This window comes from Oncorhynchus masou, unplaced genomic scaffold, assembly GCF_036934945.1.
Source record: "Oncorhynchus masou masou isolate Uvic2021 unplaced genomic scaffold, UVic_Omas_1.1 unplaced_scaffold_2958, whole genome shotgun sequence".
NCBI lineage: Eukaryota > Metazoa > Chordata > Actinopteri > Salmoniformes > Salmonidae > Oncorhynchus > Oncorhynchus masou.
This window is the reverse complement of record NW_027009378.1, coordinates 20,317-46,733: the sequence shown is the minus strand read 5'-3', so window position 1 is coordinate 46,733 and position 26,417 is coordinate 20,317. Positions and strand designations below refer to the sequence as shown.

The 26,417-nt window shown below is 40.0% G+C and overlaps 2 protein-coding genes across 2 annotated transcripts in view; both read left to right on the top strand.

The window, feature by feature from the left end:
- The first annotated feature begins 71 nt into the window (after positions 1-71).
- LOC135534060 (uncharacterized) lies at positions 72-4,755 on the top strand. The gene is made up of 11 exons (XM_064961201.1): positions 72-159; positions 288-434; positions 638-849; positions 1,943-2,043; positions 2,135-2,253; positions 2,350-2,526; positions 2,960-2,991; positions 3,112-3,203; positions 3,313-3,335; positions 4,566-4,586; positions 4,702-4,755. Exons 2-11 carry the CDS (start codon positions 420-422, stop codon positions 4,753-4,755), a joined length of 846 nt encoding a protein of 281 aa, XP_064817273.1. The 5' UTR covers positions 72-159; positions 288-419.
- LOC135534057 (uncharacterized) overlaps positions 4,701-26,417 on the top strand; it is a 38,102-nt gene continuing 16,385 nt past the window's right edge. Inside the window, exons 1-38 of the mRNA XM_064961199.1 lie at positions 4,701-4,729; positions 4,936-5,020; positions 5,150-5,295; positions 5,499-5,710; positions 6,942-7,042; positions 7,134-7,249; positions 7,464-7,640; positions 7,758-7,789; positions 7,898-7,995; positions 8,107-8,135; positions 8,299-8,320; positions 8,438-8,465; positions 8,758-8,842; positions 9,442-9,588; positions 9,842-10,053; positions 10,786-10,886; positions 15,159-15,274; positions 15,489-15,665; positions 15,783-15,814; positions 15,923-16,020; positions 16,132-16,160; positions 16,323-16,344; positions 16,461-16,488; positions 16,791-16,875; positions 17,480-17,626; positions 17,880-18,091; positions 19,648-19,748; positions 21,129-21,244; positions 21,446-21,622; positions 21,739-21,770; positions 21,885-21,982; positions 22,091-22,119; positions 22,281-22,302; positions 22,421-22,448; positions 22,738-22,822; positions 23,241-23,387; positions 23,653-23,864; positions 25,535-25,635. Of these exons, the coding sequence (XP_064817271.1) occupies positions 5,281-5,295; positions 5,499-5,710; positions 6,942-7,042; positions 7,134-7,249; positions 7,464-7,640; positions 7,758-7,789; positions 7,898-7,995; positions 8,107-8,135; positions 8,299-8,320; positions 8,438-8,465; positions 8,758-8,842; positions 9,442-9,588; positions 9,842-10,053; positions 10,786-10,886; positions 15,159-15,274; positions 15,489-15,665; positions 15,783-15,814; positions 15,923-16,020; positions 16,132-16,160; positions 16,323-16,344; positions 16,461-16,488; positions 16,791-16,875; positions 17,480-17,626; positions 17,880-18,091; positions 19,648-19,748; positions 21,129-21,244; positions 21,446-21,622; positions 21,739-21,770; positions 21,885-21,982; positions 22,091-22,119; positions 22,281-22,302; positions 22,421-22,448; positions 22,738-22,822; positions 23,241-23,387; positions 23,653-23,864; positions 25,535-25,635 (3,469 nt within the window). The 5' untranslated portion in view covers positions 4,701-4,729; positions 4,936-5,020; positions 5,150-5,280. The remainder of the gene's footprint in view (positions 4,730-4,935; positions 5,021-5,149; positions 5,296-5,498; positions 5,711-6,941; positions 7,043-7,133; positions 7,250-7,463; positions 7,641-7,757; positions 7,790-7,897; positions 7,996-8,106; positions 8,136-8,298; positions 8,321-8,437; positions 8,466-8,757; positions 8,843-9,441; positions 9,589-9,841; positions 10,054-10,785; positions 10,887-15,158; positions 15,275-15,488; positions 15,666-15,782; positions 15,815-15,922; positions 16,021-16,131; positions 16,161-16,322; positions 16,345-16,460; positions 16,489-16,790; positions 16,876-17,479; positions 17,627-17,879; positions 18,092-19,647; positions 19,749-21,128; positions 21,245-21,445; positions 21,623-21,738; positions 21,771-21,884; positions 21,983-22,090; positions 22,120-22,280; positions 22,303-22,420; positions 22,449-22,737; positions 22,823-23,240; positions 23,388-23,652; positions 23,865-25,534; positions 25,636-26,417) is intronic.

The window sequence follows — 26,417 nt, the reverse complement described above, 5'->3', positions numbered from 1 at the left end:
ATCAGTGATATGACCGTTTGTTCTATTTGATTCTTCATTGATGGTGATCAGTGATATGACCGTTTGTGATTCAGTGATTAGCTACATAGTTATTTGGCGACATCAAATACAACGAACGTGTCCTGTAACTTTACCCTGGAGGAGTATGCCTGTGCATCGGTGAGACTTTTCCCACTATAGCCGTGATTCTAGTGGATGGAGAGACAAGAGATACTGTGGAGATACCAAGGTAGAGAACACCTCTACATTCATTGACTCCATGTATCATCTGTTCTTCTCTCTGGAAGCTGAAAGACTTCACTGCAGAACACCTGGTGTCTCTTCTGAAATGTAACCTGCCCGGCAGCTCCTCTCACTCTAAAGAGACGTGGAAGGTTCTCCTCACCAAACTGACCTCTGTCTTAGACCAAGCTCTGAACATGTTCTCCAATATGGTGAGAATGTACAGTAGATCAACGTTCCTTAAATGTGTGGGGCGCGTTCAGCAGGACGCAACGTTTTGGAAAGTTCACATAGGAATATGTAGGAATCACGGCAGTTCTATTCATGGTGTTCTATCTGCAACGTTCGAGGCGTTTTGCAACTGAACGTGGCCCTGTTGTTCTGTTATTGAATGACCCGATCTCTTCCTCCCCAGTCCAAACCTGTCATTGGTCCAGCAGTATCCCAGGCGCTCGATGTGATTGGAGAGATCCGGGTCAACAGGCTGACTGAGGATCAGCTGAGAGACAGTGATGTCATCAGGAAGTGGTTCTCTGGGCGTCTGAGAGTGTTCCTGCCGTCTGCATCAGGAGTGTTTCTGCACTGCCTCAGCACCAAGAACCTCAGCTGTGACTCGTATCAACAGATGTATGTAATGGTTAAGGGATACTTCGTACCAACAGATGTATGTAATGGTTAAAGGGGATATTTTGGGAAACCATTTACCTCCGTCTCCAGAGACAGATGTATGTAATGGTTAAAGGGGATACTTTGGAGACCATTTACCTCCGTCTCCAGAGACAGATGTATGTAATGGTTAAAGGGGATACTTTGGGAGACCATTTACCTCCGTCTCCAGAGACAGATGTATGTAATGGTTAAAGGGGATACTTTGGGAGACCATTTACCTAAGTCTCCAGAGACAGATGTATGTAATGGTTAAAAGGGATACTTTGGGAGACCATTTACTGACGTCTTCAGAGACAGATGTATGTAATGGTTAAAGGGGATACTTTGGGAGACCATTTACCTAAGTCTCCAGAGTCAGATGTACTCTTGGATGCCATCTTTATGTCTCTGCGTGCAGTTTAAAGAGAAGTTGCTGAAGACTACTGCTAAGGCAATTGCTAACTAGCATTAGCGTCAATGACCGGAAGTTTATGCAGATACCCATAGACGTCCAATCATGGCGCTAACTCTAGTTAGCATTGGCTGGCTAAAACTACGTCTAACTTCCTTCATACCGGACACAGAGACATAAAAACATGGGGTCCACAAGTTCATCTGACTCTGAAGTTGATACAGGGCCTCATTGCCAAAATAATGAAGAATCCGTTAATAGACTGATATAAATGCATAACGTGTATTAATTTGACGACTACCTGCAGTCAATTGACCAAATAGCTATTTAATATCTATTCATTTGGAGAAAGAAAAAATGTAGAAAATGCAGTGTTTTTTAAATGTCAAAATGTTTCGTTACATTTCATTTTTTTTGTGATTAATATAAACTGTATTATTGGGATGAAACATCAAAATGTAAAACATTTCAACTCTATATCTGACAGAGTACTTTTTTTAAAAGTCCATAACCGTGTGTGAGGCGAATACTTTTGTTTCAATGTAGATTTCTTTCAGACCACCATGAAACACACTCTGTGACCCTGATATAGCCCACTGCAGTAAAGGGTTAATGTGATTCATATCGAGCTGATAGTATGTTCTCTTTCCTTTCTCAAAGACTGAGGGAGTTCAGCAATCAATTCGACCAAATGGACCAGATGAGACAAGAGCTGGTGGTCAAATACTTCATCCAGCCCTTCCTGACCAAAAACTCCTCAGGTATGGAAGATAGCAACTAGAGTAAAAGCAGAAAAGTGTCCCTCAACTTCATTTCATATTTGACCTTAACCAATTGGTCTTCTCCCTCCAGACTCTGGCTGTGTGTCCAACTCTAACAGCAGTGTGGACTGGTTGCAGAAGAACTTGGGGCCGTTCTCAGTTCTTGTGTCCCTCAGGGACCTGCTAGGATTCAACACAGACTTCTCTCCTGTACGTCTCACTTTCTGCCAACTACGCCACAATGATTATTCGTAGATATTTGTCCTTATCAAGTATTGATAACCTTCTTGTCTCCTCTCCTTCCAGTTGTCAGCCCTGGAGGTTCTCTCTCCAAAGCAGACAGCAGAGCTGGTGGTGTTGCCTCTTCCTGGTCTTCCAGGGAAAGATGTCATCATCAACACAGTGTTTGACTTCCTGTCTAAGTCACCAAAGGAGAGGAGACTCCCTGAGTTCCTGTACCACCTCGCCAGGCTCTCTGAAGAGGTAACACTTGGTGCATTTAGTAAACACAAGTTCTAACTTGTTCCTCAACTGATATTGACACTTTATCTTGTTGTTTTATTGATGTTATTGTTCTTGTTGTTATATTGATGTTATTGTTCTTGTTGTTATATTGATGTTATTGTTCTTGTTGTTATGTTGATGTTATTGTTCTTGTTGTTATATTGATGATATTGTTCTTGTTGTTATATTGATGTTATTGTTCTTGTTGTTATATTGATGTTATTGCTCTTGTTGTTATATTGATGTTATTGCTCTTGTTGTTATATTGATGTTATTGATCTTGTTGTTCTATTGATGTTATTGATCTTGTTGTTCTATTGATGTTATTGATCTTGTTGTTATATTGATGTTATTGTTCTTGTTGTTATATTGATGTTATTGATCTTGTTGTTCTATTGATGTTGTTTTTCAGATGATGCTACCATGTGACAGCTTTAAGACCATGTAAGTGGATTCAACACAAGTCTTAACGACAAAGAGGTCGTTTTTATCTTAATGACCTTGTAAAACCCCAAAGCACCACTACTACACTTTGACATGTCTGTTTGTCTGTGTCTGTCTCAGCTCTGAGCGTCTGTACCAGGTCTTACCGTCTCCAGAGATGGAGCCAGTTATTCAGGCCATTATAGACAACCTGATGCAGACCGCTCCAGAAGGTCAGTCGTCCTTCATTAACCACGTTGACTATTTTAACACGACTAAGATTATTCAAAACAATACATCAACTGACTATTTTTCAATGCGTTTTCTAACTTTTGTTGACAGATTGCTTGCCGATGAATATGAAGGTGAGAATGTATCTCTTTTTTGTTATGATATCTTTCATTGACTGCTGTAATGAAGTAATGTAACTACTGTAATTGACTACTGTAATGAAGTAATGTAACTACTGTAATTGACTACTGTAATGAGGTAATGTAACTACTGTAATTGACTACCGTAATGAAGTAATGTAACTACTTTAATTGACTACTGTAATGAGGTAATGTAACTACTGTAATGACTACTGTAATGAAGTAATGTAACTACTGTAATGACTTCTGTAATGAAGTAATGTAACTACTGTAATTGACTACTGTAATGAGGTAATGTAACTACTGTAATTGACTACTTTAATTGACTACTGTAATGAAGTAATGTAACTAATGTAATTGACTACTGCAATGAAGTAATGTAACTACTGTAATTGACTGCTGTAATAAGGTAATGTAACTACTGTAATTGACTTCTCTAATGAAGTAATGTAACTACTGTAATTGACTACTGTAATGGCGTAATGTAAATACTGTAATTGACTACTGTAATTGACTTCTGTAATGAAGTAATGGAACTACTGTAATTGACTACTGTAATGAGGTAATGTAGCTACTGTAATTGACTACTGTAATTGACTTGGTAATGTAGTAATGTAACTACTGTAATTGACTACTGTAATGAAAGTAATGTAACTACTGTAATGGCTTCTGTAATGAAGTAATGTAACTACTGTAATTGACTGCTGTATTGAGGTAATGTAACTACTGTAATTGACTACTTTAATTGATAACTGTAATGAAGTAATGTAACTACTGTAATTGACTACTGCAATGAGTAATGTAGCTACTGTAATTGACTACTGTAATTGACTTCTGTAATGAAGTAATGTAACTACTGTAATTGACTACTGCAATGAGGTAATGTAACTACTGTAATTGACTACTGTAATGAAGTAATGTAACTACTGTAATTGGCTGCTGTAATGAGGTAATGTTACTACTGTAATTGACTGCTGTAATGAGGTAATGTAACTACTGTAATTGACTGCTGTAATGAAGTAATTTAACTAATGTAATTGACTACTCTAATGAGGTAATGTAACTACTGTAATGACTACTGTAAAAAAATAATGTAATTACTGTAATTGACCACTGTCAAAAAGTAATGTAACTACTGTAATTAACTACTGTAATTGACTACTGTAATGAAATGGCCTATTATTATTGATACCTTTGTAATATAATATCTTCTGTCTTTTTCAGTGTCCAATAACACCAGTGACAGTAAGTGTTTTCTCCGACAGCAACAACAGATGTGATCCCTGCTGTATCGTGTATATTGCCGCATGAGAGTCTAAATCTAAACATGTACGTCTCTTTTTCTCCTGGTCACCTGCAGATACCAGAGTCTGTGAAGGAAATGCCAGGTAACAAGTGTATCACCTGTATCTAAGATCTGCCTGGTCTTAGTCCATTTAGAAAACTCTTATGGTGATCAGTGATATGACCGTTTGTTCTATTTGATTCTTCTACAGTGATGGTGATCAGTGATATGACCGTTTGTTCTATTTGATTCTTGTACATTGATGGTGATCAGTGATATGACCGTTTGTTCTATTTGATTCTTCTACAGTGATTCGCTACATAGTTATTTGGCGACATCAAATACAACGAACGTGCCCTGTAACTTTACCCTGGAGGAGTATGCCTGTGCATCGGTGAGACTTTTCCCACTATAGCCGTGATTCTAGTGGATGGAGAGACAAAGAGATACTGTGGAGATACCAAGGTAGAGAACACCTCTACATTCATTGACTCCATGTATCATCTGTTCTTCTCTCTGGAAGCTGAAAGACTTCACTGCAGAACACCTGGTGTCTCTTCTGAAATGTAACCTGCCCGGCAACTCTCTCACTCTAAAGAGACGTGGAAGGTTCTCCTCACCAAACTGACCTCTGTCTTAGACCAAGCTCTGGACATGTTCTCCAATATGGTGAGAATGTACAGTAGATCAACGTTCCTTAAATGTGTGGGGCGCGTTCAGCAGGACGCAACATTTTGGAAAGTTCACATAGGAGTATGTAGGAATCACGGCGGTTCTATTCATGGTGTTCTATCTGCAACGTTCGAGAGCGTTTTGCAACTGAACGTGGCCCTGTTGTTCTGTTATTGAATGACCGATCTCTTCCTCCCCAGTCCAAACCTGTGATTGGTCCAGCAGTATCCCAGGTGCTCGATGTGATTGGAGAGATCCGGGTCAACAGGCTGACTGAGGATCAGCTGAGAGACAGTGATGTCATCAGGAAGTGGTTCTCTGGGCGTCTGAGAGTGTTCCTGCCGTCTGCATCAGGAGTGTTTCTGCACTGCCTCAGCACCAAGAACCTCAGCTGTGACTCGTATCAACAGATGTATGTAATGGTTAAAGGGGATACCATTACCCAACAGATGTATGTAATTAGTTAAAGGGGATACTTCGTACCAACAGATGTATGTTTTATAACCGCCTCGTAACACTGGGTCCTCATAATTTAGGTCCTCATAATTTAAGTCCTCATAATTTAGGTCCTCATAATTTAGGTCTTCATAATTTAGGTCTTCATAATTTAGGTCCTCATAATTTAGGTCCTCTTAATTTAGGTCCTTTTAATTTAGGTCCTCATAATTTAGGTCCTCATTTACTATACAACATTTGACAGTGGTATATCAAAGAATATTTTATATACCATGTCATCTTGACAATACCCCTCGAGAGGGGACTCTGTTTGTCCCAGCAATTAGTAGCGGATATTGGTGTGTTCAGCTGACTGAGAGGAATCCAATACAATTTCCTGGGTATTTCTAGGTCAAACACAAGGGGAGAATCATGGGTTGGGGTCAGGGGTCAGGGGTTAACCCACCATTAAGGTACGTCGCGCCCAGAGGGATAACACTCTAGAAACTAAGCGTTTTCTCAAGCATATTTACTGCCCAAACACATCATTTGTTTTCATCGAGCTTTTTCATTCTCTATTTAAGAACATCTAGCGGTATCTGAAACACATGTCAATATAGTATTTGATGAAACATTAGAAGTGTACCTTATTGCCATTTCCTCAATGAAAGCACTAAATATCACAATTGAAGTATCTAATTGGGTAATGCCAAATTTCAGTCAGAAGCACTAAATATCACAGTTGAAATGTCTAATTGGGTAATTCCAAATTTCAGTCAGAAGCACTAAATATCACAGTTGAAATGTCTAATTGGGTTATGCCAAATTTCAGTCAGAAGCACTAAATATCACAGTTGAAATGTCTAATTGGGTAATGCCAAATTTCAGTCAGAAGCACTAAATATCACAGTTGAAATGTCTAATTGGGTAATGCCAAATTTCAGTCCGAAGGAAGTGTGGTTTAAAGTGTTGAAAATGCATCAGAAATGTATTGGAAAGGTCAGGAAAACATCAGGGAAGATCTTTAGGCAATAAACGTGCCTGATCTTCTGTGCAGAAGAAAAGGTCATCATTGCTTTCAATTCATTTTCTCCAGTCATTCTGAGCAGATTCTGTCACAGTCGTCCTCTTCCCTTCTACTTCCTGGTAGAGGTCCCGCGCGGACCTCGTATGTAGAGGCTCAATGATTTATATTTCCTTTCTCACAGACTGAGGGAGTTCAGCAATCAATTCGACCAAATGGACCAGATGAGACAAGAGCTGGTGGTCAAATACTTCATCCAGCCCTTCCTGACCAAAAACTCCTCAGGTATGGAAGATAGCAACTAGAGTAAAAGCAGCAAACTGTTCCTCATCTTCATTTAATCTTTGACCTTAACCAATTGGTCTCCTCCCTCCAGTTGGCTGCGTGTCCAACTCTAACAGCAGTGTGGACTGGCTGCAGAAGAACCTGGGGCGGTTTTCAGTCCTGGTGTCCCTCAGCGACCTGTTGAAACTCAACACAGACTTCTCTCCTGTACGTCTCACTTTCTGCCGACTACGCCACTTTGTTTATACATACATATATTTTTATTAAGGACACAATAAATTGGTTGTTAAGTGTTCTAGTTAAGTCTGTACATCAGTAATGTTTTCACAGATCAGTTCACCCAGGTTAAAGGTCAGTTTTTGATGTTGGAGAAGGTGTTTTGAACATTACAATCTCTCTCTTTCCACCTCTCTCCTTCCAGTTGTCAGCCCTGGAGGTTCTCTCTCCAAAGCAGACAGCAGAGCTGGTGGTGTTGCCTCTTCCTGGTCTTCCAGGGAAAGATGTCATCATCAACACAGTGTTTGACTTCCTGTCTAAGTCACCAAAGGAGAGGAGACTCCCTGAGTTCCTGTACCACCTCATGAGGCTGTCTGTGGTGGTAATGACCCCAAATATTATTAGTAAACACCTTGTAAAGCTGTTTTTGAGGTAACTGAAAAAAAAGCATTGTAGTCTTGCTTCAATATGTTGATGTTAACTTCTATCCTCTCCCCAGACTCCAGTCGGGTGCACGGTCTACCAGACCATGTAAGTCAAACTTGAGAGAATAGGTAGATTAGGCGATCCATGATATGCGGATCTATAAAAGATTAAAGAGACCAATCTTTTAAATGACATTGTTTTTGTTTTCCACAGTTTTGTGAGGCTGTACCAAGCCATGTCAGCGTTGCCTCAACAGATGGAGCCAATCATCTGGGCCAGTGTTTATGACCTCACAGAATCTGCACCAATGGGTGAGTCAGGAGCACTGTCTTTTTCTCAAATCAGATTCCAGATATAATTTTTATTCTATTTTTTTTTTTTACACAATTTAATCTCTTTGTATTTTGTTGTCATGTGAATAGATTGTTCTCTGGTACCAGTTAACCAACAGGCAAGTCAGTTCATGTATCATAAAAATGTTTCAAGATTGTGAAAGAACATTGTTCTTTATGCTTCTTATATTCCCCTAAACTAAGAATAGGAGGAAAGGACAACAGTACGACTCTTCTCAGAGACTTTCCTTAATGATTATTTTGTCTCTCTTTTTTTTCCAGTGTCCAGTGTCATCACACAATGGTAAATGTAGTTTAGTAAACAACAACTTGATACTGAGCCCCCAATCTTTATCCCAGAACTGCACATTTAATCCAATATCAAATGTTCTGTGTCCTTATTTTTCCTTTTATCTCTCAGCAACAAGAGTCTGTGCTGGAGTTGACAGGTACAGTAAGACATTATTCAGACCAGACTAGGGTTGCAACATTCTTGTAACTGCCCCAAAATCAATATATATATATTTTTTTTATTCCTGGTTGGAAGATTTAATGAATAAGGAGGAAATAATCAAGTTATCTCGAATCTTCCAATCTGTTTTTCTGAAAAGTTGGGCGTTTTGGGAAACTTCCCAGGATTTTGCAAACCGAGTCCATCCAAATGATTGAAACACGCTGATCCTGAATGTGAGAGTTGGTTGTGAGTTTGACACTGATACTTCTGTCTCATCCGTGTTATAGCTCGGCTCTACAACAGCTCTTGGACTCTGGGATCTCGCCGGGACGTCTATGTGACTACAGCATCAAACAATACGCCTGCTCACAGGTCTGGGTTGAACTGTCTTGAGACAATCATGTTTGTACTTTTATATATTACTAGCTTTGTGCTTATAGCCTTTGGCTTTCTGTGTTTACGAGTCACAGAAAAAAACACTACATTTAACATTTGGATTAGTTATATTGGGGCGGCAGGGTAGCCTAGTGGTTAGAGTATTGGACTAGTAACCGGAAGGTTCAAACCCCCCAAAGTTCAAACCCCCGAGCTGACAAGGTACATATCTGTCGTTCTGCCCCTGAACAGGCAGTGAACCCAGTGTTCCTAGGCCGTCATTGAAATTTGTTCTCAACTGACTTAGTTAAATAAAGGTAAAATACTTAAATAAAGGTCAAATAAAATAAATAAATAAACATTCACTGGTGATTTATGTTAACTACAGTGGAAAGTGACTTGTGGTCGAGCAGTTACAGTCCCCCGGTTCAAATCCGTCCCACAGCCCTTTGACTCACCCTCAGTCTTTCCTACATCTCTTCAATAAAATTATAAAAAAACATCACAAAGGACGAGGACGGCCTCACTCCCTAAACGGTTGAAACAAGGTGCAATGGAAGAAGTATCAGTGGCTAAAGGACTTATCTTTCCCACAGCTGAAAGACCTCAACGCTGAGAACCTGGTCACACTGCTAAAATGTAAACTATCGGAGAACAATACAGACTCCAAAGAGACCTGGAAGCTGTTCTTCACTAAAGCTTCTGCCGTTCTGGATCAGGCTCTTGTACTTCTCTCCAACCAGGTACGTCTGATTCCGAAAACATTGCGGGTGTCCTTACCGGTGTCCTTACCGGTGTCCTTACCGATGTCGACTGAACCAATTTCTCACCCCTAGAGTCTTCTGAATAGAGCATAAACATATAACAATTGTGTTCAAGGCCCAGGAATGGTTTAGGGTTGGCCTAGTTTGAGGTTAAAGTTCAAGTAAGTATGTGGTGTATCGGGTCAGGGTTTGCCAAACCTTGAAGTAACCAACCACATCTCTTCCTCCGCAGTCCAAGCCTGTGATTGGCCCAGCAGTATCCCAGGTGCTGGATGTGATTGGAGAGATCCGGGTCAACAGACTGACTGAGGATCAGCTGAGAGACAGTGATGTCATCAGGAAGTGGTTCTCTGGGCGTCTGAGAGTGTTCCTGCCGTCTGCATCAGGAGTGTTTCTGCACTGCCTCAGCACCAAGAACCTCAGCTGTGACTCTTACCAAGCTGTGTACGTGGTTACTATTTGGGTTTATGACCTTAGTGTGTCAGGTCCTCACAAAGGTAGGTGTTAGGTCCTCATAATGTAGGTGTTAGGTTCTCACAAAGTTAGGTGTTAGGTCCTCATAATGTAGGTATTAGGTTCTCACAAAGTTAGGTGTCAGGTCCTCATAATGTAGGTATTAGGACCTCATAATGTAGGTATTAGGTCCTCATAATGTAGGTATTAGGTCCTCATAATGTAGGCATTAGGTCCTCATAATGTAGGTATTAGGTCCTCATAATGTAGGTATTAGGTCCTCATAATGTAGGTATTAGGTCCTCATAATGTAGCTATTAGGTCCTCATAATGTAGGTATTAGGTCCTCATAATGTAGGTATTAGGTCCTCATAATGTAGGTATTAGGTCCTCATGATGTAGGTATTAGGTCCTCATAGTGTAGGTATTAGGTCCTCATAATTTAGATATTAGGTCCTCATAATTTAGGTATTAGGTCCTCATAATGTCGGTATTAGGTCCTCATAATGTAGGTATTAGGTCCTCATAATGTAGGTATTAGGTCCTCATAATGTAGATACTAGGTCCTCATAATGTAGGTATTAGGTCCTCATAATGTAGGTATTAGGTCCTCATAATGTAGGTATTAGGTCCTCATAATGTAGGTATTAGGTCCTCATAATGTAGGTATTAGGTCCTCATAATGTTAGGTCCTTATACACATTCCTCACGTATTACTTTCAGGGCGACGGAGTTTGGAGCCCAGTTTGATCACATGAACTTAGAGCAGCAGCAGCTGGTTCTGAAGGAGCTGGTCGTCCCCTTCCTGTCTCGACCCACATCAGGTAATCATCAGCTGATTTCATGTTTGTTTTTGAATTGTTGATTGGTTAGATTTTCAAGTATATCACAATGTTTTTTCATTTTTTTTAATTTTCTTTATAGTTGGTGATCACATATAAAAACATTACACAACGTAGACCTGCAAATTTGGATAGGTTTAGGCCTTTCGCATGTTTGTTTTTGGTGTTTATGTCTGTATGTTAATAACCCTCTTCTCTCCAGACTCTGGCTGTGTGTCCAACTCTAACAGCAGTGTGGACTGGCTGCAGAAGAACTTGGGGCCGTTCTCAGTTCTTGTGTCCCTCGGGAACCTGTTGAAGCTCAACACAGACTTCTCTCCTGTACGTCTCGTTTTCTGCCGACTACGCCACAATGATTATTCGTAGATATTTGTCCTTATCAAGTATTGACCTTGTCTCCTCTCCTTCCAGTTGTCAGCCCTGGAGGTTCTCTCTCCAAAGCAGACAGCAGAGCTGGTGGTGTTGCCTCTTCCTGGTCTTCCAGGGAAAGATGTCATCATCAACACAGTGTTTGACTTCCTGTCTAAGTCACCAAGGAGAGGAGACTCCCTGAGTTCCTGTACCACCTCCTTGGGCTCTCTGAAGAGGTAACACTTGGTGCATTTAGTAAACACAAGTTCTAACTTGTTCCTCATCTGATATTGACACTTTATCTTGTTGTTCTATTGATGTTATTGTTCTTGTTGTTATATTGATGTTATTGTTCTTGTTGTTATATTGACGTTATTGTTCTTGTTGTTATATTGATGTTATTGTTCTTGTTGTTATATTGATGTTATTGTTCTTGTTGTTATATTGATGTTATTGCTCTTGTTGTTATATTGATGTTGTTGTTCTTGTTGTTATATTGATGTTATTGCTCTTGTTGTTATATTGATGTTATTGATCTTGTTGTTGTATTGATGTTATTGTTCTTGTTGTTATATTGATGTTATTGTTCTTGTTGTTATATTGATGTTATTGATCTTGTTGTTCTATTGATGTTGTTTTTCAGACGATGCTACCATGTGACAGCTTTAAGACCATGTAAGTGGATTCAACAGAAGTCTTAACGACGAAGAGGTCGTTTTTATCTTAATGACCTTGTAAAACCCCAAAGCACCACTACTACACTTTGACATGTCTGTTTGTCTGTGTCTGTCTCAGCTCTGAGGCGTCTGTACCAGGCCTTACCGTCTCCAGAGATGGAGACAGTTATTCAGGCCATTATAGACAACCTGATGCAGACCGCTCCAGAAGGTCAGTCGTCCTTCATGAACCACGTTGACTATTTTAACACGACTAAGATTATTCAAAACAATACATCAACTGACTATTTTTCAATGCGTTTTCTAACTTTTGTTGACAGATTGCTTGCCGATGAATATGAAGGTGAGAATGTATCTCTTTTTTTGTTATGATATCTTTCACTGACTACTGTAATGAAGTAGTGTAACTACTGTAATTGACTACTGTAATGAAGTAATGTAACTACTGTAATTGACTACTGTCATGAGGTAATGTAACTACTGTAATTGACTGCTGTAATTGACTACTGTAATGAAGTAATGTAACTATTGTAATTGACTACTGTAATGAGGTAATATAACTACTGTAATTGACTACTGTAATGAATTAATGTAACTACTGTAATTGACTACTGTAATGAAGTAATGTAACTACTGTAATTGACTACTGTAATTGACTACTGTAATGAAGTAATGTAACTATTGTAATTGACTACTCTAATGAGGTAATGTAACTACTGTAATGACTACTGTAAAAAAATAATGTAATTACTGTAATTGACCACTGTCAAAAAGTAATGTAACTACTGTAATTAACTACTGTAATTGACTACTGTAATGAAATGGCCTATTATTATTGATACCTTTGTAATATAATATCTTCTGTCTTTTTCAGTGTCCAATAACACCAGCGAACGGTAAGTGTTTTCTCCGACAGCAACAACAGATGTGATCCCTGCTGTATCGTATATATTGCCGCATGAGAGTCTAAATCTAAACATGTACGTCTCTTTTTCTCCTGGTCACCTGCAGATACCAGAGTCTGTGAAGGAAATGCCAGGTAACAAGTGTATCACCTGTATCTAAGATCTGCCTGGTCTTAGTCCATTTAGAAAACTCTTATGGTGATCAGTGATATGACCGTTTGTTCTATTTGATTCTTGTACATTGATGGTGATCAGTGATATGACCGTTTGTTCTATTTGATTCTTGTACAGTGATGGTGATCAGTGATATGACCGTTTGTTCTATTTGATTCTTCTACAGTGATGGTGATCAGTGATATGACCGTTTGTTCTATTTGATTCTTCTACAGTGATTCGCTACATAGTTATTTGGCGACATCAAATACAACGAACGTGCCCTGTAACTTTACCCTGGAGGAGTATGCCTGTGCATTGGTGAGACTTTTCCCACTATAGCCGTGATTCTAGTGGATGAGAGACAAAGAGATACTGTGGAGATACCAAGGTAGAGAACACCTCTACATTCATTGACTCCATGTATCATCTGTTCTTCTCTCTGGAAGCTGAAAGACTTCACTGCAGAACACCTGGTGTCTCTTCTGAAATGTAACCTGCCCGGCAACTCCTCTCACTCTAAAGAGACGTGGAAGGTTCTCCTCACCAAACTGACCTCTGTCTTAGACCAAGCTCTGGACATGTTCTCCAATATGGTGAGAATGTACAGTAGATCAACGTTCCTTAAATGTGTGGGGCGCGTTCAGCAGGACGCAACGTTTTGGAAAGTTCACATAGGAATATGTAGGAATCACGGCAGTTCTATTCATGGTGTTCTATCTGCAACGTTCGAGAGCGTTTTGCAACTGAACCTGGCCCTGTTGTTCTGTTATTGAATGACCGATCTCTTCCTCCCCAGTCCAAACCTGTCATTGGTCCAGCAGTATCCCAGGTGCTCGATGTGATTGGAGAGATCCGGGTCAACAGGCTGACTGAGGATCAGCTGAGAGACAGTGATGTCATCAGGAAGTGGTTCTCTGGGCGTCTGAGAGTGTTCCTGCCGTCTGCATCAGGAGTGTTTCTGCACTGCCTCAGCACCAAGAACCTCAGCTGTGACTCGTATCAACAGATGTATGTAATGGTTAAAGGGGATACTTCGTACCAACAGATGTATGTTTTATAACCGCCTCGTAACACTGGGTCCTCATAATTTAGGTCCTCATAATTTAAGTCCTCATAATTTAGGTCCTCATAATTTAAGTCCTCATAATTTAGGTCCTCATAATTTAGGTCTTCATAATTTAGGTCCTCATAATTTAGGTCCTCATAATTTAGGTCCTCATAATTTAGGTCCTCATTAACTATACAACATTTGACAGTGGTATATCAAAGAATATTTTATATACCATGTTGTCTTGACAATACCCCTCGAGAGGGGACTCTTTTGTCCCAGCAATTAGTAGCGGATATTGGTGCGTTCAGCTGACTGAGAGGAATCCAATACAATTTCCTGGGTATTTCTCGGTCAAACACAAGGGGAGAAATCATGGGTTGGGGTCAGGGGTCAGGGGTTAACCCACCATTAAGGACGTCGCGCCCAGAGGGATAACACTCTAGAAACTAAGCGTTTTCTCAAGCATATTTCATCTGCTCCAAACACATCATTTGTTTTCATCGAGCTTTTTCATTCTCTATTTAAGAACATCTAGCGGTATCTGAAACACATGTCAATTAGTATTTGATGAAACATTAGAATTACCAAATTGCCATTTTTCCTCATTTGAGAAGCACTAAATATCACAGTTGAAATGTCTAATTGGGTAATGCCAAATTTCAGTCAGAAGGAAGTGTGGTTTAAAGTGTTGAAAATGCAGCAGAAATGTATTGGAAAGGTCAGGAAAACATCAGGGAAGATCTTTAGGCAATAAATGTGCCAATCTTTTGTGTAGAAAAAAGGTCATCATTGCTTTCAATTCATTTTCTCCAGTCATTCTGAGCAGATTCTGTCACATCGTCCTCTTGACCCTTCTACTTCCTGGTAGAGGTCCTGTGACCTCGTATGTAGAGCTCAATGATTTATGTTTCCTTTCTCACAGACTGAGGAGTTCAGCAATCAATTTGACCAAATGGACCAGATGAGACAAGAGCTGGTGGTCAAATACTTCATCCAGCCCTTCCTGACCAAAAACTCCTCAGGTATGGAAGATAGCAACTAGAGTAAAAAGCAGCAAACTGTTCCTCATCTTCATTTAATCTTTGACCTTAACCAATTGGTCTCCTCCCTCCAGTTGGCTGTGTGTCCAACTCTAACAGCAGTGTGGACTGGCTGCAGAAGAACCTGGGGCGGTTTTCAGTCCTGGTGTCCCTCAGCGACCTGTTGAAACTCAACACAGACTTCTCTCCTGTACGTCTCACTTTCTGCCGACTACGCCACTTTGTTTATACATACATATATTTTTATTAAGGACACAATAAATTGGTTGTAAAGTGTTCTAGTTAAGTCTTTACATCAGTAATGTTTTCACAGATCAGTTCACCCAGGTTAAAAGGTCAGTTTTTGATGTGGAGAAGATGTTTTGAACATTACAATCTCTCTCTTTCCACCTCTCTCCTTCCAGTTGTCAGCCCTGGAGGTTCTCTCTCCAAAGCAGACAGCAGAGCTGGTGGTGTTGCCTCTTCCTGGTCTTCCAGGGAAAGATGTCATCATCAACACAGTGTTTGACTTCCTGTCTAAGTCACCAAAGGAGAGGAGACTCCCTGAGTTCCTGTACCACCTCTCCAGGCTGTCTGTGGTGGTAATGACCCCAAATATTATTAGTAAACACCTTGTAAAGCTGTTTTTGAGGTAACTGAAAAAAAAGCATTGTAGTCTTGCTTCAATATGTTGATGTTAACTTCTATCCTCTTCCCAGACTCCAGTCGGGTGCACGGTCTACCAGACCATGTAAGTCAAACTTGAGAGAATAGGTAGATTAGGCGATCCATGATATGCGGATCTATAAAAGATTAAAGAGACCAATCTTTTAAATGACATTGTTTTTGTTTTCCACAGTTTTGTGAGGCTGTACCAAGCCATGTCAGCGTTGCCTCAACAGATGGAGCCAATCATCTGGGCCAGTGTTTATGACCTCACAGAATCTGCACCAATGGGTGAGTCAGGAGCACTGTTTTTTTCTCAAATCAGATTCCAGATATAATTTTTATTCTATTTTTTTTTTTTACACAATTTAATCTCTTTGTATTTTGTTGTCATGTGAATAGATTGTTCTCTGGTACCAGTTAACCAACAGGCAAGTCAGTTCATGTATCATAAAAATGTTTCAAGATTGTGAAAGAACATTGTTCTTTATGCTTCTTATATTCCCCTAAACTAAGAATAGGAGGAAAGGACAACAGTACGACTCTTCTCAGAGACTTTCCTTAATGATTATTTTGTCTCTCTTTTTTTCCAGTGTCCAGTGTCATCACACAATGGTAAATGTAGTTTAGTAAACAACAACTTGATACTGAGCCCCATTCTTTATCCCAGAACTGCACATTTAATCCAATATCAAATGTTCTGTGTCCTTATTTTTCTTTTTGTCTCTCAGCAACAAGAGTCTGTGCCGGAGTTGACAGGTAAGACATTAAGTAAGACAGTAAGACATTATTCAGACCAGACTAGGGTTGCAACATTCTTGTAACTGCCCCAAAATTAATATATATATTTTTTATTCCTGGTTGGAAGATGTAATGAATAAGGAGGAAATAATCAAATTATCTGGAATCTTCCAATCTGTTTTTTGAAAAGTTGGGCGTTTTGGGAAACTTCCCAGGATTTTACAAACCGAGTCCATCCAAATGATTGCAACACGCTGATCCTGATTGTGAGAGTTGGTTGTGAGTTTGACACTGATACTTCTGTCTCATCCGTGTTATAGCTCGGCTCTACAACAGCTCTTGGACTCTGGGATCTCGCCGGGACGTCTATGTGACTACAGCATCAAACAATACGCCTGCTCACAGGTCTGGGTTGAACTGTCTTGAGACAATCATGTTTGTACTTTTATATATTACTGGCTTTGCGCTTATAGCCTTTGGCTTTCTGTGTTTACGAGTCACAGAAAAAAACACTACATTTAACATTTGGATTAGTTATATTGGGGTGGCAGGGTAGCCTAGTGGTTAGAGTGTTGGACTAGTAACCGGAAGGTTGCAAAGTTCAAACCCCGAGCTGACAAGGTACAAATCTGTCGTTCTGCCCCTGAACAGGCAGTTAACCCACTGTTCCTAGGCAGTCATTGAAAATAATTTGTTCTTAACTGACTTAGTTAAATAAAGGTAAAACTTAAAGAAAAATAAAATAAATAAATAAACATTCACTGGTGGTTTATGTTAACTTCAGTGTAAAGTGACGTTGTGGCTGACCCCGGCACACGTGTCACATGTCAGAGTCGGTTCAAATCCGTCCCACAGACCTTTGACTCACCCTCCTCCGCCTTTCTTACACTTGACCATCTCTTCAATAAAGTAAAAAATAACATCACAAAGGACGAGGACAGCCTCACTCCCTAAACGGTTGAAACAATGGAAGAAGTATCAGTGGCTAAAGGACTTATCTTTCCCACAGCTGAAAGACCTCAACACTGAGAACCTGGTCACACTGCTGAAATGTAAACTATCGGAGAACAATACAGACTCCAAAGAGACCTGGAAGCTGTTCTTCACTAAAGCTTCTGCCGTTCTGGATCAGGCTCTTGTACTTCTCTCCAACCAGGTACGTCTGATTCCGAAAACATTGCGGGTGTCCTTACCGGTGTCCTTACCGGTGTCCTTACCGATGTCGACTGAACCAATTTCTCACCCCTAGAGTCTTCTGAATAGAGCATAAACATATAACAATTGTGTTCAAGGCCCAGGAATGGTTTAGGGTTGGCCTAGTTTGAGGTTAAAGTTCAAGTAAGTATGTGGTGTATCGGGTCACGGTTTGCCAAACCTTGAAGTAACCAACCACATCTCTTCCTCCGCAGTCCAAGCCTGTGATTGGCCCAGCAGTATCCCAGGTGCTGGATGTGATTGGAGAGATCCGGGTCAACAGACTGACTGAGGATCAGCTGAGAGACAGTGATGTCATCAGGAAGTGGTTCTCTGGGCGTCTGAGAGTGTTCCTGCCGTCCGCATCAGGAGGGTTTCTGCACTGCCTCAGCACCAAGAACCTCAGCTGTGACTCTTACCAAGTTGTGTAAGTGGTTACTATTTGGGTTTATGACCTTAGTGTGTCAGGTCCTCACAAAGGTAGGTATTAGGTCCTCATAATGTAGGTGTTAGGTTCTCACAAAGTTAGGTGTTAGGTCCTCATAATGTAGGTATTAGGACCTCATAATGTAGGTGTTAGGTCCTCCTAATGTAGGTATTAGGTCCTCATAATGTAGGTATTAGGTCCTCATAATGTAGGTATTAGGTCCTCATAATGTAGGTATTAGGTCCTCATAATGTCGGTATTAGGTCCTCATAGTGTAGGTATTAGGTCCTCATAGTGTAGGTATTAGGTCCTCATAGTGTAGGTATTAGGTCCTCATAATGTAGGTATTAGGTCCTCATAATGTAGGTATTAGGTCCTCATAATGTAGGTATTAGGTCCTCATAATGTAATAGGTCCTCATAATGTAGGTATTAGGTCCTCATAGTGTAGGTATTAGGTCCTCATAATGTAGGTATTAGGTCCTCATAATGTAGGTATTAGGTCCTCATAATGTAGGTATTAGGTCATAATGTAGGTATTAGGTCCTCATAATGTAGGTATTAGGTCCTCATAATGTAGGTATTAGGTCCTCATAATGTAGGTATTAGATCCTCATAATGTAGGTATTAGGTCCTCATAATGTAGGTATTAGGTCCTCATAGTGTAGGTATTAGGTCCTCATAATGTTATTAGGTCCTCATAATGTAGGTATTAGGTCCTCATAATGTAGGTATTAGGTCCTCATAATGTAGGTATTAGGTCCTCATAATGTAGGTATTAGGTCCTCATAATGTAGGTATTAGGTCCTCATAATGTAGGTATTAGGTCTTCATAATGTAGTATTAGGTCCTCATAATGTAGGTATTAGGTCCTCATAATGTAGGTATTAGGTCCTCATAGTGTAGGTATTAGGTCCTCATAATGTAGGTATTAGGTCCTCATAATGTAGGTATTAGGTCCTCATAATGTAGGTATTAGGTCCTCATAATGTAGGTATTAGGTCCTCATAGTGTAGGTATTAGGTCCTCATAGTGTAGGTATTAGGTCCTCATAATGTAGGTATTAGGTCCTCATAGTCTAGGTATTAGGTCCTCATAATGTAGGTATTAGGTCTTCATAATGTAGGTATTAGGTCTTCATAATGTAGGTATTAGGTCCTCATAATGTAGGTATTAGGTCCTCATAATGTAGGTATTAGGTCCTCATAATGTAGGTATTAGGTCTTCATAATGTAGGTATTAGGTCTTCATAATGTAGGTATTAGGTCCTCATAATGTAGGTATTAGGTCCTCATAATGTCGGTATTAGGTCCTCATAATGTAGGCATTAGGTCCTCATAATGTAGGTATTAGGTCTTCATAATGTAGGTATTAGGTCCTCATAATGTAGGTATTAGGTCTTCATAATGTAGGTATTAGGTCCTCATAGTGTAGGTATTAGGTCCTCATATTGTAGGTATTAGGTCCTCATAATGTAGGTATTAGGTCCTCATAATGTAGGTATTAGGTCCTCATAATGTTAGGTCCTTATACACATTCCTCACGTATTACTTTCAGGGTGACGGAGTTTGGAGCCCAGTTTGATCACATGAACTTAGAGCAGCAGCAGCTGGTTCTGAAGGAGCTGGTCGTCCCCTTCCTGTCTCGAACCACATCAGGTAATCATCAGCTGATTGGATGTTGTTGTTTTTTATCAGCTGTCACAACGTTTTTTCATGAGTTGTTTATTATCTTTTTATTGAACCTTTATTTAACTAGACAAGTCAGTTAAGAACAAATTCTTATTTACAATGACGGTCTACCAAAGGCAAAAGGCCTCCTGCGGGGATGGGGGCCTGGGATTTAAAATATTAAATGAATACAATATAAATATAGGACAAAACACTCATCACAACAAGAGAGACAACACAGTGTGTCTTGCGACGGGTATATAAAGATGACCAGTTTACAGAGGAGTACAGAGTGCAGTGATGTGTCCTATAAGGAGCATTGGTGGCATATCTGATTGCCGAATGGTAAAGATAATTTATCCGTTCGAGAGAACCCTTACCTTCCAATCTATAAATGATGTCTCCTTAATCTAGCATGGGTAGGATGGTCATCTGAATCAGGGTTAGTTTGGCAGCTGAGGTGAAAGAGGAGTGATTACGATAGAGGAAACCAAGTCCAGATTTAACTTTAGCCTGCAGCTTTGATGTGCTGAGAGAAGGACAGTGCACCGTCTCGCCATACTCCCAAGTTCTTGTATGAGGTGACTACATCAAGCTCTAAACCCTCAGAGGTAGTTATCACACCTGTGGGGCGAGGGGCATTCTTCTTACCAAACCATATGACCTTTGTTTTGGAGGTGTTCAGAACAAGGTTAAGGATAGAGAAATCTTTGTTGTAGAGCATTTAACACAACATCTGGGGAGGGTCCAGCTGAGTATAAGGCTGTATAATATGCATATACAGTGGGGAGAACAAGTATTTGATACACTGCCGATTTTGCAGGTTTTCCTACTTACAAAGCACGTAGAGGTCTGTAATTTTTTATCATAGGCACAATTCAACTATGAAAGACGGAATCTAAAACAAGAATCCAGAAAATCATTCCTCTTCAAGGAATACCTAGGATAGGATAAGTAATCCTTCTCACCACCCCCCCTTAATGATTTAGATGCACTATTGTAAAGTGGCTGTTCCACTGGATGTCAGAAGGTGAATTCACCAATTTGTAAGTCGCTCTGGATAAGAGCGTCTGCTAAATGACTTAAATGTAAATGTAAATGTATGATTTTTAAGTAATTAATTATCATTTTATTGTATGCTCATCTTCCTGTTCATAGTTAGTGATATATAAAAATATTCTACAATGTAGACCTGCACATTTGGTTTCGACCAATTGAATGCTTGTTTTTTGGTGGTCAAATACTTCATCCAGCCCTTCCTGACCAAAAACTCCTCAGGTATGGAAGATAGCAACTAGAGAAAAAGCAGCAAACTGTTCCTCATCTTCATTTAATCTTTGACCTTAACCAATTGGTCTCCTCCTCCAGTTGGCTGTGTGTCCAACTCTAACAGCAGTGTGGACTGGCTGCAGAAGAACCTGGGGCGGTTTTCAGTCCTGGTGTCCCTCAGCGACCTGTTGAAACTCAACACAGACTTCTCTCCAGTACGTCTCACTTTCTGCCGACTACGCCATCTTTGTTTATACATAGATATATTTTTATTAAGGACACAATTGTTTTGATGTTGAAAAGTGTTCTAGTTGAGTCTCTACATCAGTAATGTTTTTTGATCAGTTCATAGGGAAATTGTCATTTTTGATGTTGGAGAAGGTTTTGATTAACCTTCTTTCCACCTCTCCTTCCAGTTGTCAGCCCTGGAGGTTCTCTCTCCAAAGCAGACAGCAGAGCTGGTGGTGTTGCCTCTTCCTGGTCTTCCAGGGAAAGATGTCATCATCAACACAGTGTTTGACTTCCTGTCTAAGTCACCAAAGGAGAGGAGACTCCCTGAGTTCCTGTACCACCTCTCCAGGCTGTCTGTGGTGGTAATGACCCCAAATATTATTAGTAAACACCTTGTAAAGCTGTTTTTGAGGTAACTGAAAAAAAGCATTGTAGTCTTGCTTCAATATGTTGATGTTAACTTCTATCCTCTTCCCAGACTCCAGTCGGGTGCACGGTCTACCAGACCATGTAAGTCAAACTTGAGACAATAGGTTGATTAGGCGATCCATGATATGCGGATCTAGAAAAGATTAAGATTAAAGAGACCAATCTTTTAAATGACATTGTTTTTGTTTTCCACAGTTTTGTGAGGCTGTACCAAGCCATGTCAGCGTTGCCTCAGCAGATGGAGCCAATCATCTGGGCCAGTGTTTATGACCTCACAGAATCTGCACCAATGGGTGAGTCAGGAGCACTGTCTTTTTCTCAAATCAGATTCCAGATATAATTTTTATTCTATTTTTTTTTACACAATTTAATCTCTTTGTATTTTGTTGTCATGTGAACAGATTGTTCTCTGGTACCAGTTAACCAACAGGCAAGTCAGTTCATGTATCATAAAAATGTTGCAAGATTGTGAAAGAACATTGTTCTTTATGCTTCTTATATTCCCCTGAACTGAGAATAGGAGGAAAGGACAACAGTACGACTCTTCTCAGAGACTTTCCTTAATGATTATTTTGTCTCTCTTTTTTCCAGTGTCCAGTGTCATCACACAATGGTAAATGTAGTTTAGTAAACAACAACTTGATACTGAACCCCTATTCTTTATCCCAGAACTGCACGTTTAATCCAATATCAAATGTTCTGTGTCCTTATTTTTTCTTTTTGTCTCTCAGCAACAAGAGTCTGTGCTGGAGTTGACAGGTACAGTAAGACATTATTCAGACCAGACTAGGGTTGCAACATTCTTGTAACTGCCCCAAAATTAATATATATATATTTTTATTCCTGGTTGGAAGATTTAATGAATAAGGAGGAAATAATCAAGTTATCTCGAATCTTCCAATCTGTTTTTCTGAAAAGTTGGGCGTTTTGGGAAACTTCCCAGGATTTTGCAAACCGAGTCCATCCAAATGATTGAAACACGCTGATCCTGATTGTGAGAGTTGGTTGTGAGTTTGACACTGATACTTCTGTCTCATCCGTGTTATAGCTCGGCTCTACAACAGCTCTTGGACTCTGGGATCTCGCCGGGACGTCTATGTGACTACAGCATCAAACAATACGCCTGCTCACAGGTCTGGGTTGAACTGTCTTGAGACAATCATGTTTGTACTTTTATATATTACTGGCTTTGTGCTTATAGCCTTTGGCTTTCTGTGTTTACGAGTCACAGAAAAAAACACTACATTTAACATTTGGATGAGTTATAAACATTCACTGGTGGTTCATGTTGACTACAGTGGAAAGTGACGTGAAATTTGTCGAGCAGTTACAGTCGTCTGACCCCGGCACACGTGTCATGTATGTCAGAGTCGGTTCAAATCCGTCCCACAGACCTTTGACTCACCCTCCTCGCCTTTCCTGCACTTGTCCATCTCTTCAATAAAGTAAAAAAAATATCACAAAGGACGAGGACGGCCTCACTCCCTAAACGGTTGAAACAAGGTGCAATGGAAGAAGTTTTAGTGGCTAAAGGACTTATCTTTCCCACAGCTGAAAGACCTCAACGCTGAGAACCTGGTCACACTGCTGAAATGTAAACTATCGGAGAACAACACAGACTCCAAAGAGACCTGGGAGCTGTTCTTCACTAAAGCTTCTGCCGTTCTGGATCAGGCTCTTGTACTTCTCTCCAACCAGGTACGTCTGATTCCGAAAACATTGCGGGTGTCCTTACCGGTGTCCTTACCGGTGTCCTTACCGGTGTCCTTACCAATGTCGACTTAACCAATTTCTCACCCCTAGAGTCTTCTGAATAGAGCATAAACATTTAACAATTGTGTTCAAGGCCCAGGAATGGTTTAGGGTTGGCCTAGTTTGAGGTTAAAGTTCAAGTAAGTATGTGGTGTATCGGTTCAGGGTTAGCCAAACCTTGAAGTAACCAACCACATCTCTTCCTCCGCAGTCCAAGCCTGTGATTGGCCCAGCAGTATCCCAAGTGCTGGATGTGATTGGAGAGATCCGGGTCAACAGACTGACTGAGGATCAGCTGAGAGACAGTGATGTCATCAGGAAGTGGTTCTCTGGGCGTCTGAGAGTGTTCCTGCCGTCTGCATCAGGAGGGTTTCTGCACTGCCTCAGCACCAAGAACCTCAGCTGTGACTCTTACCAAGTTGTGTAAGTGGTTACTATTTGGGTTTATGACCTTAGTGTGTCAGGTCCTCACAAAGGTAGGTATTAGGTCCTCATAATGTAGGTGTTAGGTTCTCACAAAGTTAGGTGTTAGGTCCTCATAATGTAGGTATTAGGACCTCATAATGTAGGTATTAGGTCCTCATAATGTAGGTATTAGGTCCTCATAATGTAGGTATTAGTGTCAGGACCCGGTATCGAACCTGGGTCTCCGTAGGTGAGAAACAGTCACTTAACCAACTGAGCCATAATAGTCAGCAGAACCCAGAAGATTAGGCAGACACAGCAGTATTAGGTTCATAAGTAGGTATTATTTAATAAAGAAAAGGTCCTTAAATACAAAAAATGGCTAAATCCAAATGTAGGTATTAGGAAAAAGGTAAAAGACCTCAAAAAGTATTAACTCACCAAAAATAAACAAGGTCCTCATAAAAACAGAATACCACAAGAACTTCAGGAATCGACAAGGTCACACAGAACACTAGGCAGGGTGCTAACATAAAACACAGAGCACAGAACTGAGGGAAACAAAGGGTTTAAATCATAATGTAGGTATTAGTGTCAGGACACAGGTGCAAATAATAATGGGGATCAAGGGAAAAACATAGGGACAAAAAGCACAATGGGGACATCTACTGACCAAAACCCGGAACAACCCTGGCCAAATCCTGACAATTAGGTCCTCATAATGTAGGTATTAGGTCCTCATAATGTAGCTATTAGGTCCTCATAATGTCGGTATTAGGTCCTCATAATGTAGGTATTAGGTCCTCATAATGTAGCTATTAGGTCCTCATAATGTACGGTATTAGGTCCTCATAATGTAGGTATTAGGTCCTCATAATGTAGGTACTAGGTCCTCATAATGTAGGTATTAGGTCCTCATAATGTAGGTATTAGGTCCTCATAATGTAGGTATTAGGTCCTCAATAATGTAGGTATTAGGTCCTCATAATGTAGGTATTAGGTCCTCATAATGTAGGTATTAGGTCCTCATAATGTCGGTATTAGGTCCTCATAATGTAGGTATTAGGTCCTCATAATGTAGGTATTAGGTCCTCATAATGTAGGTATTAGGTCCTCATAATGTAGGTATTAGGTCCTCATAATGTAGGTATTAGGTCCTCATAATGTAGATACTAGGTCCTCATAATGTAGGTATTAGGTCCTCATAATGTAGGTATTAGGTCCTCATAATGTAGGTATTAGGTCTTCATAATGTAGGTATTAGGTCTTCATAATGTAGATATTAGGTCCTCATAGTGTAGGTATTAGGTCTTCATAATGTAGATATTAGGTCCTCATAATGTAGGTATTAGGTCCTCATAATGTCGGTATTAGGTCCTCATAATGTAGGTATTAGGTCCTCATAATGTCGGTATTAGGTCCTCATAATGTAGGTATTAGGTCCTCATAATGTAGGTATTAGGTCCTCATAATGTAGGTATTAGGTCCTCATAATGTAGGTATTAGGTCTTCATAATGTAGATATTAGGTCCTCATAATGTAGGTATTAGGTCCTCATAATGTAGGTATTAGGTCCTCATAATGTAGGTATTAGGTCCTCATAATGTAGGTATTAGGTCCTCATAATGTAGGTATTAGGTCCTCATAATGTTAGGTCCTTATACACATTCCTCACGTATTACTTTCAGGGTGACGGAGTTTGGAGCCCAGTTTGATCACATGAACCTGGAGCAGCAGCAGCTGGTTCTGAAGGAGCTGGTCGTCCCCTTCCTGTCTCGACCCACATCAGGTAATCATCAGCTGATTTCATGTTTGTTTTTGAATTGTTGATTGGTTAGATTTTCAAGTATATCACAATGTTTTTTCATTTATTTTTTATTTTTTATAGTTGGTGATCACATATAAAAACATTACACAACGTGGACCTGCAAATTTGGATAGGTTTAGGCCTTTCGCATAAAATCAAATCAAAACAAATCAAATTTTATTTGTCACATACACATGGTTAGCAGATGTTAATGCGAGTGTAGCGAAATGCTTGTGCTTCTAGTTCCGACAATGCAGTAATAACCAACAAGTAATCTAACTAACAATTCCTAATCTACTGTCTTATACACAGTGTAAGGGGATAAATAATATGTACATAAGGATATATGAATGAGTGATGGTACAGAGCAGCATAGGCAAGATACAGTAGATGGTATCGAGTACAGTATATACATGTGAGATGAGTATGTAAACAAAGTGGCATAGCTAAAGTGGCTAGTGATACATGTATTACATAAGGATGCAGTCGATGATATAGAGTACAGTATATAGGTATGCATATGAGATGAATAATGTAGTGTAAGTAACATTATATAAGGTAGCATTGTTTAAAGTGGCTAGTGATATATTTACAACATTTCCCATCAATTCCCATTATTAAAGTGGCTGGAGTTGAGTCAGTGTCAGTGTGTAGGCAGCAGCCACTCAATGTTAGTGGTGGCTGTTTAACAGTCTGATGGCCTTGAGATAGAAGCTGTTTTTCAGTCTCTCGGTCCCAGCTTTGATGCACCTGTACTGACCTCG